The sequence below is a fragment of the Spinacia oleracea genome, chromosome 2, assembly GCF_020520425.1.
Source record: "Spinacia oleracea cultivar Varoflay chromosome 2, BTI_SOV_V1, whole genome shotgun sequence".
Taxonomy (NCBI): domain Eukaryota; kingdom Viridiplantae; phylum Streptophyta; class Magnoliopsida; order Caryophyllales; family Amaranthaceae; genus Spinacia; species Spinacia oleracea.
In genome coordinates, this window is record NC_079488.1 from 96,859,491 (window position 1) to 96,875,101 (window position 15,611).

General features: G+C 36.6%; 1 protein-coding gene and 1 pseudogene across 2 annotated transcripts; one reads left to right on the forward strand and one right to left on the reverse strand.

Moving 5' to 3' along the window:
* Positions 1 to 1,111: 1,111 nt before the first annotated feature.
* LOC110787613 (phosphatidylinositol-3-phosphatase SAC1) lies at positions 1,112 to 10,974 on the reverse strand. Of its 2 annotated transcripts, none has more exons than XM_056837409.1 (16): positions 10,736 to 10,974; positions 9,924 to 10,077; positions 9,466 to 9,836; positions 8,623 to 8,845; positions 7,716 to 7,792; positions 6,974 to 7,161; positions 6,791 to 6,888; positions 5,886 to 6,019; positions 5,660 to 5,794; positions 4,633 to 5,017; positions 4,407 to 4,528; positions 3,310 to 3,420; positions 2,860 to 3,069; positions 2,346 to 2,537; positions 1,983 to 2,094; positions 1,112 to 1,561 (listed from the first exon to the last, which is right to left on the reverse strand). In XM_056837409.1, exons 2-16 carry the CDS (start codon positions 10,071 to 10,073, stop codon positions 1,316 to 1,318), a joined length of 2,754 nt encoding a protein of 917 aa, XP_056693387.1. In that variant the 5' UTR covers positions 10,074 to 10,077; positions 10,736 to 10,974; the 3' UTR covers positions 1,112 to 1,315. The 2 variants fall into 2 exon arrangements, with proteins under 2 accessions (XP_056693387.1, XP_056693386.1); XM_056837408.1 differs by having other exon boundaries at positions 2,860 to 3,072.
* Positions 10,975 to 12,427: 1,453 nt separating this feature from the next.
* LOC110781200 (photosynthetic NDH subunit of lumenal location 4, chloroplastic-like) lies at positions 12,428 to 14,671 on the forward strand (annotated as a pseudogene).
* Positions 14,672 to 15,611: the final 940 nt, after the last annotated feature.

Genomic DNA, 15,611 nt, shown 5'->3' on the forward strand with positions numbered 1-15,611 from the left:
CTCTCTCGCTCTAAGACAAGCGAATTATGGACTCTCCCTCTAACCAAACATTGGCAAGATGACCCCATCTCCATTACTTCAATCAGAGAAGCTTTTAAAAACTAGCATACGCACAAGATCGCGCTTAGGAAGATCATTTTCCTCATTTGGAGTCTCTGGAAAGAAAGCAATACCACCATTTTTCGCAAATCAAATGTTTGATGTTTTTAGAATTAATTATCGCTCTCTTTTCACGTTTGTGGAATGAGACTACAGAACCCGCATAGACTCTTTCCTTTCTTTGGGAGAGCCTATCAGGCACCCCCCTGCCCATCCTCCCCTTAACCCCCACCTCATCACAGTAGCATGGGAGGCCCCTCCTAATTTCTTCAAACTCAACTTTGATGGTTTTGTATGTCATAATTCCGCAGCAGCAGGAGAAATCATCCACAACTCCAATGGTCAACCTCATAATGTTTGTGCTTACAATCTAGGTTCTACTTTCTCGATCATTGCAGAAGCCACAACACTCCACCTCAACATCATCCTTGCTCGCGATATGGGTATTTCTAACCTTCAAATCGAAGGTGATAATCTCTTAGTAATAAATGTGATGCTTGTTACTTGGTCTTCTCCTCGGCAAATTGATCACGTTATTATTGATATTGGTCCTCTTGAATTCTTTCTCAAATTGAAAGATCGTGTTGTAGAAAAGCAAATAGAGCAACAAATTAAATTGAATCGCTAATGTTGGACACCTTGTTTCTACTAGCTTAGATATTGATATTTTGTAATAACTCTAATTTATTTCCTATAATTTCTAATGCATTTAGGAGTGCCCCTCGTGAGGAGGGTCTCCTAGTACCTTTTTTTTTCTTGCCTAATAAAATAAAAATTAAAAATCCGGCTAAAAGTAGGCCCAACCCATCACCTTAACCCGAATGGGGCATCTTCTTTTGCCAAATCTCAGCTTGGTCCGGTCCTTCATCACCTCTAGATACCCGGGAGGCCAGAACCAGGAGTAGCCACTCCCCATAATTAGACCCCCAAAAAGCTTGAAATACCAAACACTTGACAAATATTCCCTTGAAACAAATAAAGTAAAACTGAATTGAAGTGGGATCTGAAAAGATAGAACAATACATACCCTCTATTATTTGACAATTACTAATTTCCAACTCAATCACCACATACAAGCATAGTTTACTTGAAAAAAGAACAAATCCCCAGTACTTTTCTTAGGTGCTTATGGAGGAACAAAAATATTGATATTTACAAGAGGAAAAAAAATGGAACGAAACCTTGACATCTTCAAAAATTGATGGCTCTTCCATCTTCATATTCTGTACAATTTATCTTCTCCGATAATCCATCTTGTTAATTGGCTAGGGTCTCCAGCTACAGATCTACACATCGCGGAGATGCCAAGATCAGCCGCAACATCATCATACTCCTTTAAGGCAGCCTCCATTTCAGCTTCGATGGCAGCACCATCAATATTCTCTATCATGCTTCCATGTAGGACATCAGCATAATGCTGCTCTCTCTCCACATCATTTTCAAAGGGTTCTACTGCAGGACCCTGCAAACACCAGAAAATAGTTGAAAACAGAATATGGCTATGCATACACCATCCCCGCATGCCAAGTTATAGTGTTCGCCAGACTAGTAGTTTGACCTACTTGACTGAAACACAAGGCTGCAAACACCTATTCTTTCTGGTTTGATGTATCTTCAATTCTTTATTCTAGTCAATAAATCAGTTTATGTTAAGCTGAAAGAGAGGAAGATTTTCCCACTGGCATCAACCCTTGTCCAACCATGAAATCTTGTCCAACATTTATATTTAGGAGAAACAAATAACATTGTCTAATAAAAGAAACTCGATTGTAACAACTAATCCAGAGACAACCATAAGTTTATCACATAGCGGAGGAAATGTGAAATAATGATGACGTTTCAGCATGGGAAAAATAAAACTGCAAATCATAGTTATATAGTACCTCACAAAACTGAGCGTAATGTTTGTATATATCACTATCTTCATCAAGATCACCAAGCAAAGTTCCACCACACCAACCATTGGCTTCATCCACAGATGACAGAGCAAGATACCTAAGCAAAGTTAAAAGCCAAAGGATGAGTTAAGAACAATAGTATTATTGCAACTTCTATCAGAAACCGCATTATGTATAATATCCAGGCAACAATGCTGCAAAGACAATGATGCTTATAATTCATGGACAATTCAGCCAGTGTATGCATTGCAAAATGTATAATTGTTACCAAGTGTCAAATTGAAGGTCGACTAGTAATACCTATTCCTCAATCGTACTTAAAAAATAATTACACAAAAAGTCTCAAACCTTTGGAATATATCCTCTTCATTGCAATCATCAACTTCCGAAAGCCAATTGAAGTCACAAAAACCATTAGGCATGCTGTCATCTTGCAATGCATCATTTGTGTTTGTGCTTGAAGCCACCTTTGGGGTAGAGCCATTTTGTTCTTCTTTCCTCTGGCCAAAAATCCAGTTTGGGCTCTTAAGTTGTATCTCGCTGCACGAGAAAGAATAAAATTCACTTTTGGGCTCCAAATTTATTGGAACAACGAAGCAGCTAATGCATTAATTGCTTAAATTCAATTTTTGTTCTTCCTTGAGTAAATTTCATTGGAAGTGTACTTTCATTTGAGGACACAAGAAGATTTGAATTTGAAGAGTGGGGAAGAATTTGAATTCAAGATATATTTTTCCAGAAGGCAAAATTTATCAAAATAACTTCCTCATATATTCTCATGATGATGAAAAGAATATGTAAAAGGTCATCATAGTGGGCTGGGGGGTTAACACCATTACTGGAAAAAAGTGAAAAAGCTTACATTGCATCAGGTGCCACTCCAGAAGTTCCTGAACTGCCTGCAGGCTTTTCACCTGGTTCACAGCAGAGCCTCACATCTTTTATCATGCTGCATGTCCTCTCAATGAGTTTATCAAAAGAAGTTAATTTGATCCTTGAGAAGTCTTCTTTACAAGCAGGCACAGGTTCCAGCAAAGCTTTCACTCCTGAGGGATTGACATCAGTTGGAGGACTGCTGAGGTTGCAGAAAAGCACATCAAGACCATACTAAACGAAAGCATTTCTCCAACAGACAAGAATGCGGGTAATCCAAGTATTATCAAAAACTTTCATTAGCCAAATGAACACATGCATACACGAGTTAAACAGCTATAATTAATTCAATAGCTAGGTGAAAATCAAACCTGCAACCTGTTCAAGATAAAATTTTTTAGGGGAAGGGAGGAGGATGGATGAAAAGGTGATATGTTACCGCTTATCTGAGATAGCATCATCTCCAACTGCAATAACATGAAGATAATAATCCGAATCCAGCTCCCACAGAGCAGGTTTTCCTTCTTTTGGTCTGAAGTAACCCAAGAATCTGATGATCAAAAAGCAAAATAAACAACAGGTTAGAATTCAACCATTTGCATTCACTTTCTTAGGGTAAAGCCAGATGCGGGGAAGGGGGGGGGGGGGGGTAACGAGGGCTACTATTCTTCTCATGAAAGTGCAGAATGACTTCATTTAGCTACAACATTCCCTTGAAAAAAAAAAACAGAAGGAATCCATTCCTTTAACAACTGGGAAACTACGAAGCATAAGAATATGTTTAGTATACCAATACTAAGACAATGTTCTTGTTACCTAAAGAAAATAACCATAAAGCCTAAGTATAGAGAGGACTGGATTCAAATAAGGGCTAGTAACTTCAACTCGCAGCTAAAGATGGGTTCAGATTAATTCAAAAAAGTTCAGGGTTTTCACGTGAAACTAACAGGACCTAAGGGAATAATTTTCCAGACTGCAAAACAGGATAATGTAACAATTAAAAATATACGCTTATACCAAAAAATTCAAGGCAGCTCATGAAATTTCCTATCTCCCAGTCTGCTTGTTCCTCTTCCCCACATTTAAGTCCATAACGAGATTATGTGAAAAACTAGAAAGGTTATGGAATGACAGACCGCAGTGGATAAACTATTCCCCCCCCCCCCCCCCCCTCCCCACACACACACACAAAGGTCCTAACTTGTCGGCAGGGGGGAGTTACTGATGGTACTCGGACTCTTCATTTCACCGCAAGTATCAATCAACTGTCCAACATGGTCTACCAATGAGCAAGGACACTTTGACACTTCATTTGGGCCAAATCATGGAAAAATCGGACACTTGGATACATAATGTCTGACACGAATACCCTGGGTAACTTAAACTGATGATGACATCAGCAAACCTTCAGCTACCAGTCCCAACTCCCAAGCCACCAACTCCGATAAACTATCCCACGTGGCAGTTAAAAAAAAAACTCCCGCGATTGAGTACCAACAAAAAAAATAAGGCAGCTAGCATTGAGATAGAGTTTACAGATTTATTGCATCCTGCTTTTCCCCGTCAGTATAAGCATTGCTATAATATCTCTTGATAGACTTGAGAAACTCCCGAGATTGAGTTGTAGCTTTCCATTTCCCCTGCTTATCTGGAAATACCTAAAATAAAAAAATAAAAAAAAAGTTTTAAACATATGAGGGAAAAGGAATAAAAGGATCAACGATTATAAGAAGACCATTGAAGGAGTAAAAAGGATGTATACTGTATTGTGAGCGGCAGAACCACCATATTGCTGTGCAAGAGCATCACCCATACTCCAATATATATCCATGAGCGCTGTAGCAATGCTACTATCTGGATCCACTTTAGACTCAACTGACATTTGCATCGCCTGAAGCTGGCGACCCAATGCTTCTAGGCCAAAAGCAAATTGGGCTACATTTGTGCGGTCTAAACAATCAATGCAGTTGGTCCGCATAGCTCCACTCTGAAAACGTGGTTTAATACCGTTATAAGAAGATTTCATGAGAAGCTTGCCAGCATCAGAATCTCGCTCTCTATTTAACGAAGAATTAAGCAACTCATTGGTACTTGCACTTCTTGCAAGAGCTCCTGAATTGGCTCTAAGATCATTCAAAGAAGTATCCCTGGAGTTGATAACAGACAATGCCGCATAAGAAAGGTAAGATCGTGAAAGGATGTGCAGGAATTATAAAAATAGAGTCGGGGGGGGGGGGGGGGGGGGGGGGCAATCCCACGACTCAAAACAAGGAGATATAAGATTAGTGAGAAGCCTGAACAGGAGGGGAAAAAAACCAAATATAAGATTCAGTTACCCTCGAATTCTTTTCAAAAATGTTCCACGATTCAGAAAATGATAACCAGCCTACGCATCAACCTAGCAAGGACAGTACATAGCAAATTCCTACTTTTCTTACCTCCCCTCTCATAGGCAATAGCCCTTGTTCACCACCCGTTACCTTTACCGTTGATAAAATAGTTGGCACAACTCATTATAGCCACCTTAATGGTGAAGAAACAACAATTCGTTTAAAAATTTCTGTCTTAATACAAAACAAAAGATTCCATACCAAAACCTTTCACTAAAACTAGCTACGATTTGTAATCGAATAATGTAATTCCACACCTTAATAATATTTGTAGAAAATTAAATACCTAACTTATATATAGGACGCCATTTATGATAATGCACATAGGTAACAGAAAAACAACCAAGTTCTCACATTAGCCAAATTCCTTCACAGATGCTGAACAGATAGAATCTGTACCTTTGAGTGCTAGTTCTGTGTAACTGAGTAGCTCCCTTTTTCACAGTAGGTGCTTTTCCACTGAAGTAAAATCCAGTCCTGTCAAGTGCTTGACTTGCTACACTTGCTAGAACTCCCAAAACATTGGCAGTCTTCCTGTTTGGCACCGAAAAAAGATAGAACAGTGAGCCATTAGCAGGATTGGCTTCCTTTAACTTTTCTTTCTTTAAAAATATGGCATGCTTACGTCTTTGCAAATTTATGGAAGTCCCAGTGAACAAAAGTAAGATACTTTTCTTCAGAAAAAATCTCGTTTAGATACGTAACTGCATTCACAAACTCACGTCGAAGCATCATTTCTCTGGGCCTTTTTTCAACAGTCTGCATCATAGTACTAATATGAGCTCCAAGAAGGGAATATAACTACTAAGCTGAACTGCATGTTTTCGACAGAAAAGACAACACGGGAAATTCTAGAAGATGAAAGTCTAATTTGTCAAAAATATACAAGCGAGAAGAATCGATATTTCCAATGCAAACAGCTAAATATCAGCCCAAAAATATAGCAGATATCCCATCAGAGGATGTGCTCTACAAAATCCTCAGTAAAGCAATAGTCGGGTTGTGAGTTGTCAAAAAGAAAAGAAGAGAAGGATAAGGGAAACAGTGGATGTGAGAGGAACTGACTAGCAAGAGCACATGCCACCACTGTTGTGATCGGGTACTTTTTGCTTATCCACACACTCCCCTTTGACCCTTCCTTCCTCAAGCTGGTTGTGCGGGTTGTTTTTTCTCTCCTAAATTTACATGTTCAGAGAAGCAGGATAGTGGGACTATGACTATCATCCATGGCTTCTACATGATGACAACTTGGCAAAGGTCACATATTGTTCACCACCTATCTATAAAAATTCTTGTTGGTTTGGAATGGTCTAGAGAGAATGGGAAGGAAAGGTTACAAAGGAAATGGGAAATTAATAAACAGTAACTCTTTCCTGAAAATAGGTTATCACCTCTCAATTGTAGGACTGTTACCCCCTAATAGTCAACTTTTTCTCTTGGCCCTTACTGTTACATAGCATAGATAAAAGTCCTTCACTTTGGATAAGTGTTGAAGAATGAAGAAGAATTTTTGTAGGCACTAAAAGAAACCTTTATTAGGTTAAGGACGATTATTGGATTGCCATATCTCTCAACAAGGTCTTCAAAATGCAATTTGGTCGCCTCATAAGTAGGATCATATCTCTGCACTGACATCAAAGAGAGATGAGCTAGGCATTGGTATGCAAAAATTTCTATAAATAGATTCTTCAACCACCACGACAAAGGAATTACAAATTATATCTGGCTTTGGACTGAATCTTGAAGCCTCTTGCGACCAGAAAAGAGGAATTGAGCCCCGCATCTGTACAACAGAACTCATTTTTCCCTTGCAAGAGCCAGCATCTTCATCAAGCACAATTTGTTCCGTTTCAACATCATTTGCTACCCTTCCTCTATCATTTACTCCCCTTTTTAAGTACCTAAAAAAAGAAATAAGAAAAAAATCAGTACAGCTCATGTGAATCCCATAGTTCCCTAGATCTTATTCTTAATGAGATACCATAGAAAATTTTAGACAGAAGTGGGACCATACAAGTAGCAACGGACGCCCCCTTCAATATCCTCATATAAAAAGTACAAAGCATATGTAGATAAATTTCAGTCTCAATCAATGCAGCAGGACCGGCCCGGGTTGGTTCCTCTATCATCACCGCGGAGCTCTTGGCGAGGTGACCTTAGGATAAGTTGCTAAAATAAAACAAACGGAAGAGAGGGAGGACTGAGCAGGATAAAGCAGGAACACTCATTTTAACAACGCCCCTAACAGGTATGCAGCAGATGTAAACAAAACTGATTGGGACAAGACAGCATAACATTACTCAAAAGATAAAAATCAGATTATTTCCTCAATTAAAGATCAAAGAGTTATTATCTTATTAGTTTCTTTTATCTGCCATTCATAATATTGGGGAAAGAAAAGAAACAGATTCTGGCATAACATCATACGGTCAAGCAAAATGCAATTAGAGCATACCTAGTCCCTGCAAAATGACGAGACCGCCTAGCTACCAAAGCAATACTGAAATCACGTCCAAAAATTGACAACCTCATCTGCCAAGAAACATTGTACTAAGATCAGCTGTATATAACACGGCGAAAACAATATCTTGCAAGTAACCAATATACAGAGTATAGGATAATTGCACTACCAGAAGCATAACAACCATTCAACTACATTCAGCAGATAACTACTATAGCTAATTAATCATAGTTAGTTTTGCAGGATAGAGCATATTTACAGCAGCACTTACACAAAAGGAAGAGAGAGGACTATTAAAGCAACCAACAACAACACCCTCATCCTGATGAAAGCCACAACTTTAAACAGCAGTAGAACTCAACTCTCTCTGTTAGAAAGAAGTTGACATGTATCCCAGCCTCTCATGAACAGCAGATATTACCATAATACCCTTTACAGTAATAGAATATCATTCCGTTTCATACAATTTAACCAAACGCATCCAACTTATGAAGTTAGGGTACTGGAGATATTCCACCGTAAACTGTTTCTTTAATAGGCACACAATCTATAAAACAATAATAGTATACGTGACTATTATTTCCAAAAAGTCCTGCACATTTCTACAAATAAATTCCTTTGTATATTCACATTTAAACTTCAATATTCACAGAATCATAGTTAAATTTCAATAAGCTATATACTGAAAAGAGTTTCATAAAGAGCAATTTAAAATGACCCTTCTCAGATAGCTAAGCTTGAAGTTTGAATCACAAGCAGACAACTCCAAAATCGGTTAGAAGAATTCTACTGCAATATCATGAAACGCAACACTAGCCTTAGTATACAAGACCCGGTGATACATTAACGACTTTTATACACCAACGTAGAGAAGATCCAGTGGAACGTAAGAGTTACATACTTGCTTAAAGTGCCCATGAACCAATGCAACAGTCCAAATATTATTTTTGCATCTTGTACGAACAGCTTCAGTAAGGTAAGAATTCCATACAAATCTGCTGTCATAATGAATTCCAACTGAATCCTTGTACTGCACATTTTTTTGCAAGCTTTGCATTATTGGATATGTATAGCTGTAAAAGAAATCCTTCGTCAAGTCAACACTAGACAAAAGCTTCTTGTACCTGCAAGCAAATAGTGGGAGTTGAAAACTGAACAAAGTTTCAAATTTGAGCATGTAAAAAGAGCAATACGACTAAATGAATGGCACAAATTAACATTAGGAAAAAGCTGCAGCATAGACTGTTCCCCCAGTACCTCGAAAGAAAAGCTGCAATTACAGTTTACAAGCAGGATAATCCATTTCGAGGAAATCTTACTAATACTTCAAAACCATGTCATTTTAGCACTACAGTTCACAAACAAATTGCATAACTGCTTTAACTCATTCATTGTCAAGGTCGGTCGCATGTCTGTTCAATTGTAACTAATGGTGGTAGACACACAAATAAAATATGTTAATAAAATTATAGGACAGCTGAGTATTTCTATATTACGCTACCTATAGTCACGAAATGATGAAATAATGGAGAGCTATAGAAGTACATTTTGCAACAGACATATATCTATAATCATAACATGTACAAAACTAAATAAATAAACCCAAAATTTTCCTATGCTTGTTTAATAAACCTGAAACGTTCATATATTGCACACAAAAAAAAATTAATAACCTTCATCAAAAAACACAAGAACATGTCGCAAAAATGAGACAGAGAATTACAAGCCAAGGCATTGACTTTACCTCAACTCGGTCTTAGAATATGCAACATCAGTCTGAACAGATGCATGAGGGATTGTTATCATCTGGCTTTCATCAATAGCATAAACAGCATGCCCACATATACACCCAATTTGCCGGCGCTTAGTGACAATAATCAAATAATAAGACTCCATAAACTTAATACATCCGGCAACACCATAGACCTTGGCGACAAAAGTCAAGCCTCCAGTAGCCCGATTCCCCTCTGCAATCCGCTGCAATAAGTTCTTCACCTCCTGTGGTGAATACACCACAGGGTCTTCACTGATGTTCAATTCTGATGGCTCACATCGATCAATCTTCAATACTCGGAAGAATCTCTTGTTACGATCACTCCCCATCAGATAAAACCTCTGAAAATTTTCAAATCCAAAAATATTAATCATACAAAGATCAAGGTTTAAGTGAGTTGACTAAGAAGAAATGAAAATTTTCAGTACCGCTCGAGTTTCATAAAGTTTGAATTTCTCGAGCAAGTAAGAGTTTGGATCGACTTCAGAATCGACAGATGGATGAACATGGCCAGAAGATTGAGAGGAAAATGTAGGATTGGGAATCGAATTGTTTTCCGGCTTAGTTGCCATCAGCATGCCCCTGAAACATGTTCCAAAATCAGCTATACAGGAAAAGAAAGCATGAGAAAGTGTTTGACTATAGCAAAAGAGGGATTTGTTCTTGAATTTTAATGGTTTACCTATGTCAAAATAAATAAATTCTTCTTGTACGAGGTAAGGAATTTACGATTACAAGTGCTCTTAATAACTGACAATTAAAAACAACAAAGGGACTATCCCCTATTATGAGATTAGGACTGAAAATCAAGCTCTGCCCCCATGGCTCCGCTCTGCCTCAATTTTATTTTATCTTATTCATAAACCTCAAATTTCTGTGAAATCTCTAAGATAAGATAAAGCTTGGCCTCCAAAACCCACCAATGCAACAGGCCAGAATCGACAAATTCATCGAGCTAAATCGGAAACAACTCTAACATACGCATCATCTAAAGGGTGCTATGTAAAATCCCTAATTTCAGATTGTCAAGTCAACGATGCAACATTGAAAACCCTAACCCACAAAAAATAACTCAATTTTGCCCAGATTGCCAAACAATTTTCTCAATAATCAATCCAACATTCTCCGAAACCAACAATAATTAAATCATACGATTAGAACAGTAAATTGAACAATATGATCAAAAATTACAAGATAAAAACATAACAAAACTTGAGATTTCATAATGAAAATAGCTAACCTTCTAAGATGAAGGATAGATCGTCCCACTGGAGATAAATTCGGTAATCAAATCAAAAACAGGAATCAAAGTAAGATGGAGAAATTAAGCAATTTATGAATCAACTTAATGATAACGATGGATTAGTAACTGGGTTCACTGTTGTTTGTTTGTAATTGTAACATCATCGTCAAGGATGCCGTTACTTAGCCAAGCATTCATCCTTCTTCTTCAAGTTATTTTTTGTTTTCCACATTGGTGATTTTAATTTTATTTATTTTATTGGCTTATTTTTTTTTAGTAATCAAATTCATTCATCGATAAAAAGTCATATGACATCTAAATACAAATTTAAATCTACTAAATACTCCCTCCATATTTAAAGGGATGCATTTGTCTTTTTTGACCGTATTTATTTAAGAGATACACTTGCCATATTTAGTAACTTATTAACTCCACCATCTACCGCGTATTTAAGAGATACACTTGCCATATTTAGTAACTTATTAACTCCACCATCTACCGCAATTTAGAAGGTGGACCATGGTGCACATAGAGCATGGTGCACCTTAAGAACATTAATATATAATTAAAAGAACATCTGATTACGTAAAAAGAACATGGACATATATTTTTTTATATTTTTAATAAATTGTGATTTTTATAACAAAAAAGTAAAACATTATATCGCATGTTCTTTTGTCGTAGTGTCATGTTCTTTTGTTTATAAACATGTGTTCTTTTGGTGCACATGGTGCACCATGCTCACCGTGCACCATGGTCCATAGTGCACGGATTGTACCATCTACATCTAATTTACCATATGACTCACCATCCTATTAAGCAAATAATTTCAGAAACTCACCCCACCTCCCACCCCCTTAAAATGGCATGGTCCCCACTTATTTACTTATTAAAATATCTACCCAACCCCACTTGCTTTATTAGTTTATTTCATTCAATTCTTCTTCTTAATACTCGAGTCAAACCAAGTGTATCTATTTAATACATACAGAGGGAGTACATAACAAACGAATCAAATAAAAACTTTCTTTCATCATAGCTACGATCGTAGTATATCGAACATTCTGTATAATTTATTTTTGAATTAAAAAAATCGAGTGCCACGTAGATAATTAATTAGGTGGCGCACGTAGATATTTTAATTAATTAATTATTAATATATACAACTCTATCCACAATCAAACACTTTAATAATTAAAAATGAAATCTAAAATAAAAATCACCCAATATCAAAAACTAATCTAAAAAATTCAATCCAAAATCAAACATTAATCCAATATTAGAGCGCCACTTAGGAAATCTAATGGTTTCGGCCAATGAAAAATAATGTTTCTAAATTATTTTTGAATTGAAAAAAGTCGAGTGCCACGTAAATAAATAATTAGGTGTCACGTATATATTTTTATTAATTGACTAGATTTTAGCCCGTGCGATGCACGAATTCTATTAAATTGTTAAGTTAAAATAAAACTTAAAATTACTCATTTTAATGCTCAACGGCTAGTTTTATTATTTGAAAAGTAGCTCTTGCTTATTGATTGCTTATAAGTGCCCCTTTTCTGAATGGTTATTGTAGTTTAGAAATTATTTTGTTAATTTCATATCATTTTTGTCATGAGTTTTCTTCCCAAATCATTATCCACACCCACCGAGTCCACAAATTTAGGAGTCCCAAACAAAAAGAAGCAGATGCTCGATCTAAGAGTAGAATACTATGCTACTACTGTCGAGGCTTCTTGTGAACTCAATGTAGTTCGTTCTAGTTTAGCTTATTGTGATCTCGTTGCTGGCTCCGATATTCCTCCCCTTATAACACCCTTCTCAATGTACTATAATCTCATCTTCCTTCTTCCAGACTAGTTCTTGGGTTTCAGGTGCACTACACTGCTAGGTTTAGTGATCGAACTTTTTTTACAGCAGCTATAAACGCGGTAGACCTCTCACTATGTGCATTGGTGTAGGAAAAGTATGTTGTTCTCCTCTATTTATTCTTAAGAAAACATTGCATAATTCCAGTTAGGAATGTGGAACTTCTATTACACAAACACCTTGCTAAACCAGTTCCGGGTTTGTTGTTTAGTAAGTACATACTTCTGATTATCCGTGTTAGCTGTTATGCTGAGAATTTTTACTTTCATTTCGAATTTCAGGTTATAAAAGGAATATTGGATCAAGGGACTTTTGGTGGTGATAGGGTACCCCCTATGCAAGTTGGTAGGGCAACTTGAAAGATTTGATTTCTTTTTTACCAAATGCTTTGTAAAGCTTCCATATTGTATTTCCCTGCATTTAAATTTTGGCATTTATATGTAGGTGGGAAACTTAAGCTCTGTATTTCTCCCGATCTAGGATATGGACCAGAACCAGTTGGTTGTTTTTTCAGGTAGAATGAGGAAAAACTATGTGTTCATTGAACCAAACAGTACAATTGAAGAGAAAAATTTCAACTTAGGATAATATGTACATGAATCTCTGACGCCTAGTATATCGATCAGTTTTCTAAAATACTTGTAGCTTCTGCCATGAGAGTGCTTCTAACTTGTTGAGGTAATAATTACTAGGTGATTGCAATGTACTAGCCTATGCAACTCTGCTTCATGACATTACTTTCATGGGTGTTTACTCCGGGAACAGGGCGAGATGAACACAATTATACTCGGTGTGAATATCATGGACCTTGTGCGAACACTATCCAAGTCAGTCTCACTATTTAATTATAATTTCTATGAGATTAAGTCATGTTTAGCCATTCATATGAGATTGTACCAAATTACCGTATGACCTTATGCTCAGGGGAAAAAATCAGCCAGCAGCTTTTCGGTAGGACCGCCTTACGGGCGCGTGTAGGAAAGACTAGGTGAGTCAACCACGCGCGCGGCCTCACGCGCAGTATAAGTAGCTTTTTTTTTCTCTCTCCTTCATTTTCTCCTGCAATACGCTATTCTTCATCCTTCTAGCTCTTCGGTTTCTTTTTTCTCTCTACTCCTCCTCCCACCTCATTTTCTCTCTCTTCTCTTCCTCCTTCCATGGTCGCCACACCACCGCTGAAATAGTGGCGAAGAACCAGTGATAGAGTAGGTTTCTGGATGCCGACGGTAACGCAAGAGCCAGATCCACATGGAGTAGCGGCGCTCGATGTAGATCGGAAAACTGCGAAAGTTAGGTCGTCGTTGAGGTAATTCTTCCATCTCTATCAAAGTCTCTCCTTCACTATTCTTTTAGTCAGGTTTTTGATAAATTTTGTTGATTTTTTTCAACGTCTTTGGTAGCGAGGTTGAAGGAGGAATATGAAGAGTGAAGCGAAATCGCTTCGCGACGGAATCCACGGCGGTGGTGGTTAGGTTTTGAATTTTCAACTTTTTGGATTAATTTTGTTGATTTTTCTGGATTGTTGCTCATCTTTTGTGGTTTTTTACTGTAAATTTGATGTTGCTTTCATTTAGAAAACCCATGGGATTAGTAGCAATTTTCTGATTTTGCACGTCCTTGATTTGAATTTGATTTGATTAATTATTTACATGTCTTTTAATTTTGTGTTTCTAGTTGCGATTGAGGTTTTTAATTTTGCTGATTTTCTTTGATTATTTTTGTTGTTGATTTTTGTGGATGGTTTTTGGTTTAGTTGTGAATTTGTTTATTTTACTTTTCCATGTGGATTGTTTTTATGGAGTATTTAGTTATGCTCTTCTTTACTTTAGTTATAAACTAGGATACTTTAGTTATGAACTAGGAATTATTTAATGCCTTGTCGTATTTAGTTATGATTTTGCTTTGTTTAGTTATGCTTTGTGGTGTTGCAGTTAGGCTTTAGTCATTTTATGATGTACTAATGTATTTCTGATCTACTGATATCAGGCAACATACGAATCCATCATGAGTACTGCTGCTGTTGGTGCTGCTCTCTGCAGTTTTGTTACTCCCTTTGCAAACTGAAGAACATACTACAACCGTATTTCCCTTTTGATTTACTGCAACTGTAATATGGCAACTGTTGGACAACCCTTCACCATTAAATAAAGTAGGGAGTATATATATGGAACTGCACTAGCTGCACCTTCGATCTGTTGTCTAACAGAGAGTTCAGCAGCCCTGATTTAAGGTTGGATAAGGAGTTATCAGGTGGGCAAAAATTGGGAGGCCAGACTTGGAGTTGTTGAGTTGGTTGTTGATTTGGTCAGCCGCAATAGCTTCATAAAGCTTTAATGTGCTTGTTTTTCTTTTAATTTCATTTAGTTATTCATGGAATTAGTTAAAAGAGAAAGATGTATTGTTTTTAGTTATAATTTTGTTATGTTTAGTTATAAAATGTAATGGTTTATTTACTTCTTTTATTGGAATTTAATTAAGTCACTTTTGTTTTAGTTATACTTGAGTTATATTTAGTTAATAATAACTCTCGTTTAGTTATGATTAAATTTGTTCTAGTTAAGATTAGATTTGTTTTTAAGTTAGAATTATTTTGTTTATGGAGTTGAGGACTATCATGTTGTTTAGTTTATTTCAGGGTCTTATTCCTTTTTTACACACTAAAACAAAAGAACTCAATTGCTTAACTAAATGATTTCATTGTTTAACTAATTAGTTTTTTTGCTTACTTAATTGGTTTAATTACTTAACTAATTGAATTTCAGGCGTAACAAACTTTATATTGGTAAATTATTTGTTCTATGACTTAACTAATTAGTTTCAGTGCTTAACTAGTTGGTTCTATTGTTTTAAGCTTAATTAATTCGTTCAATTGCTTAACTAATTCGTTCTCGTGCTTAACTAATTAGCTGCAGTGCTTAATTAATTGAATTGCAGGCTTAACTGATTGGTTTCATGGTTTTAACTAATTCGTTCTATTGCTTAACTAATTCGTTCCATTGTTTAA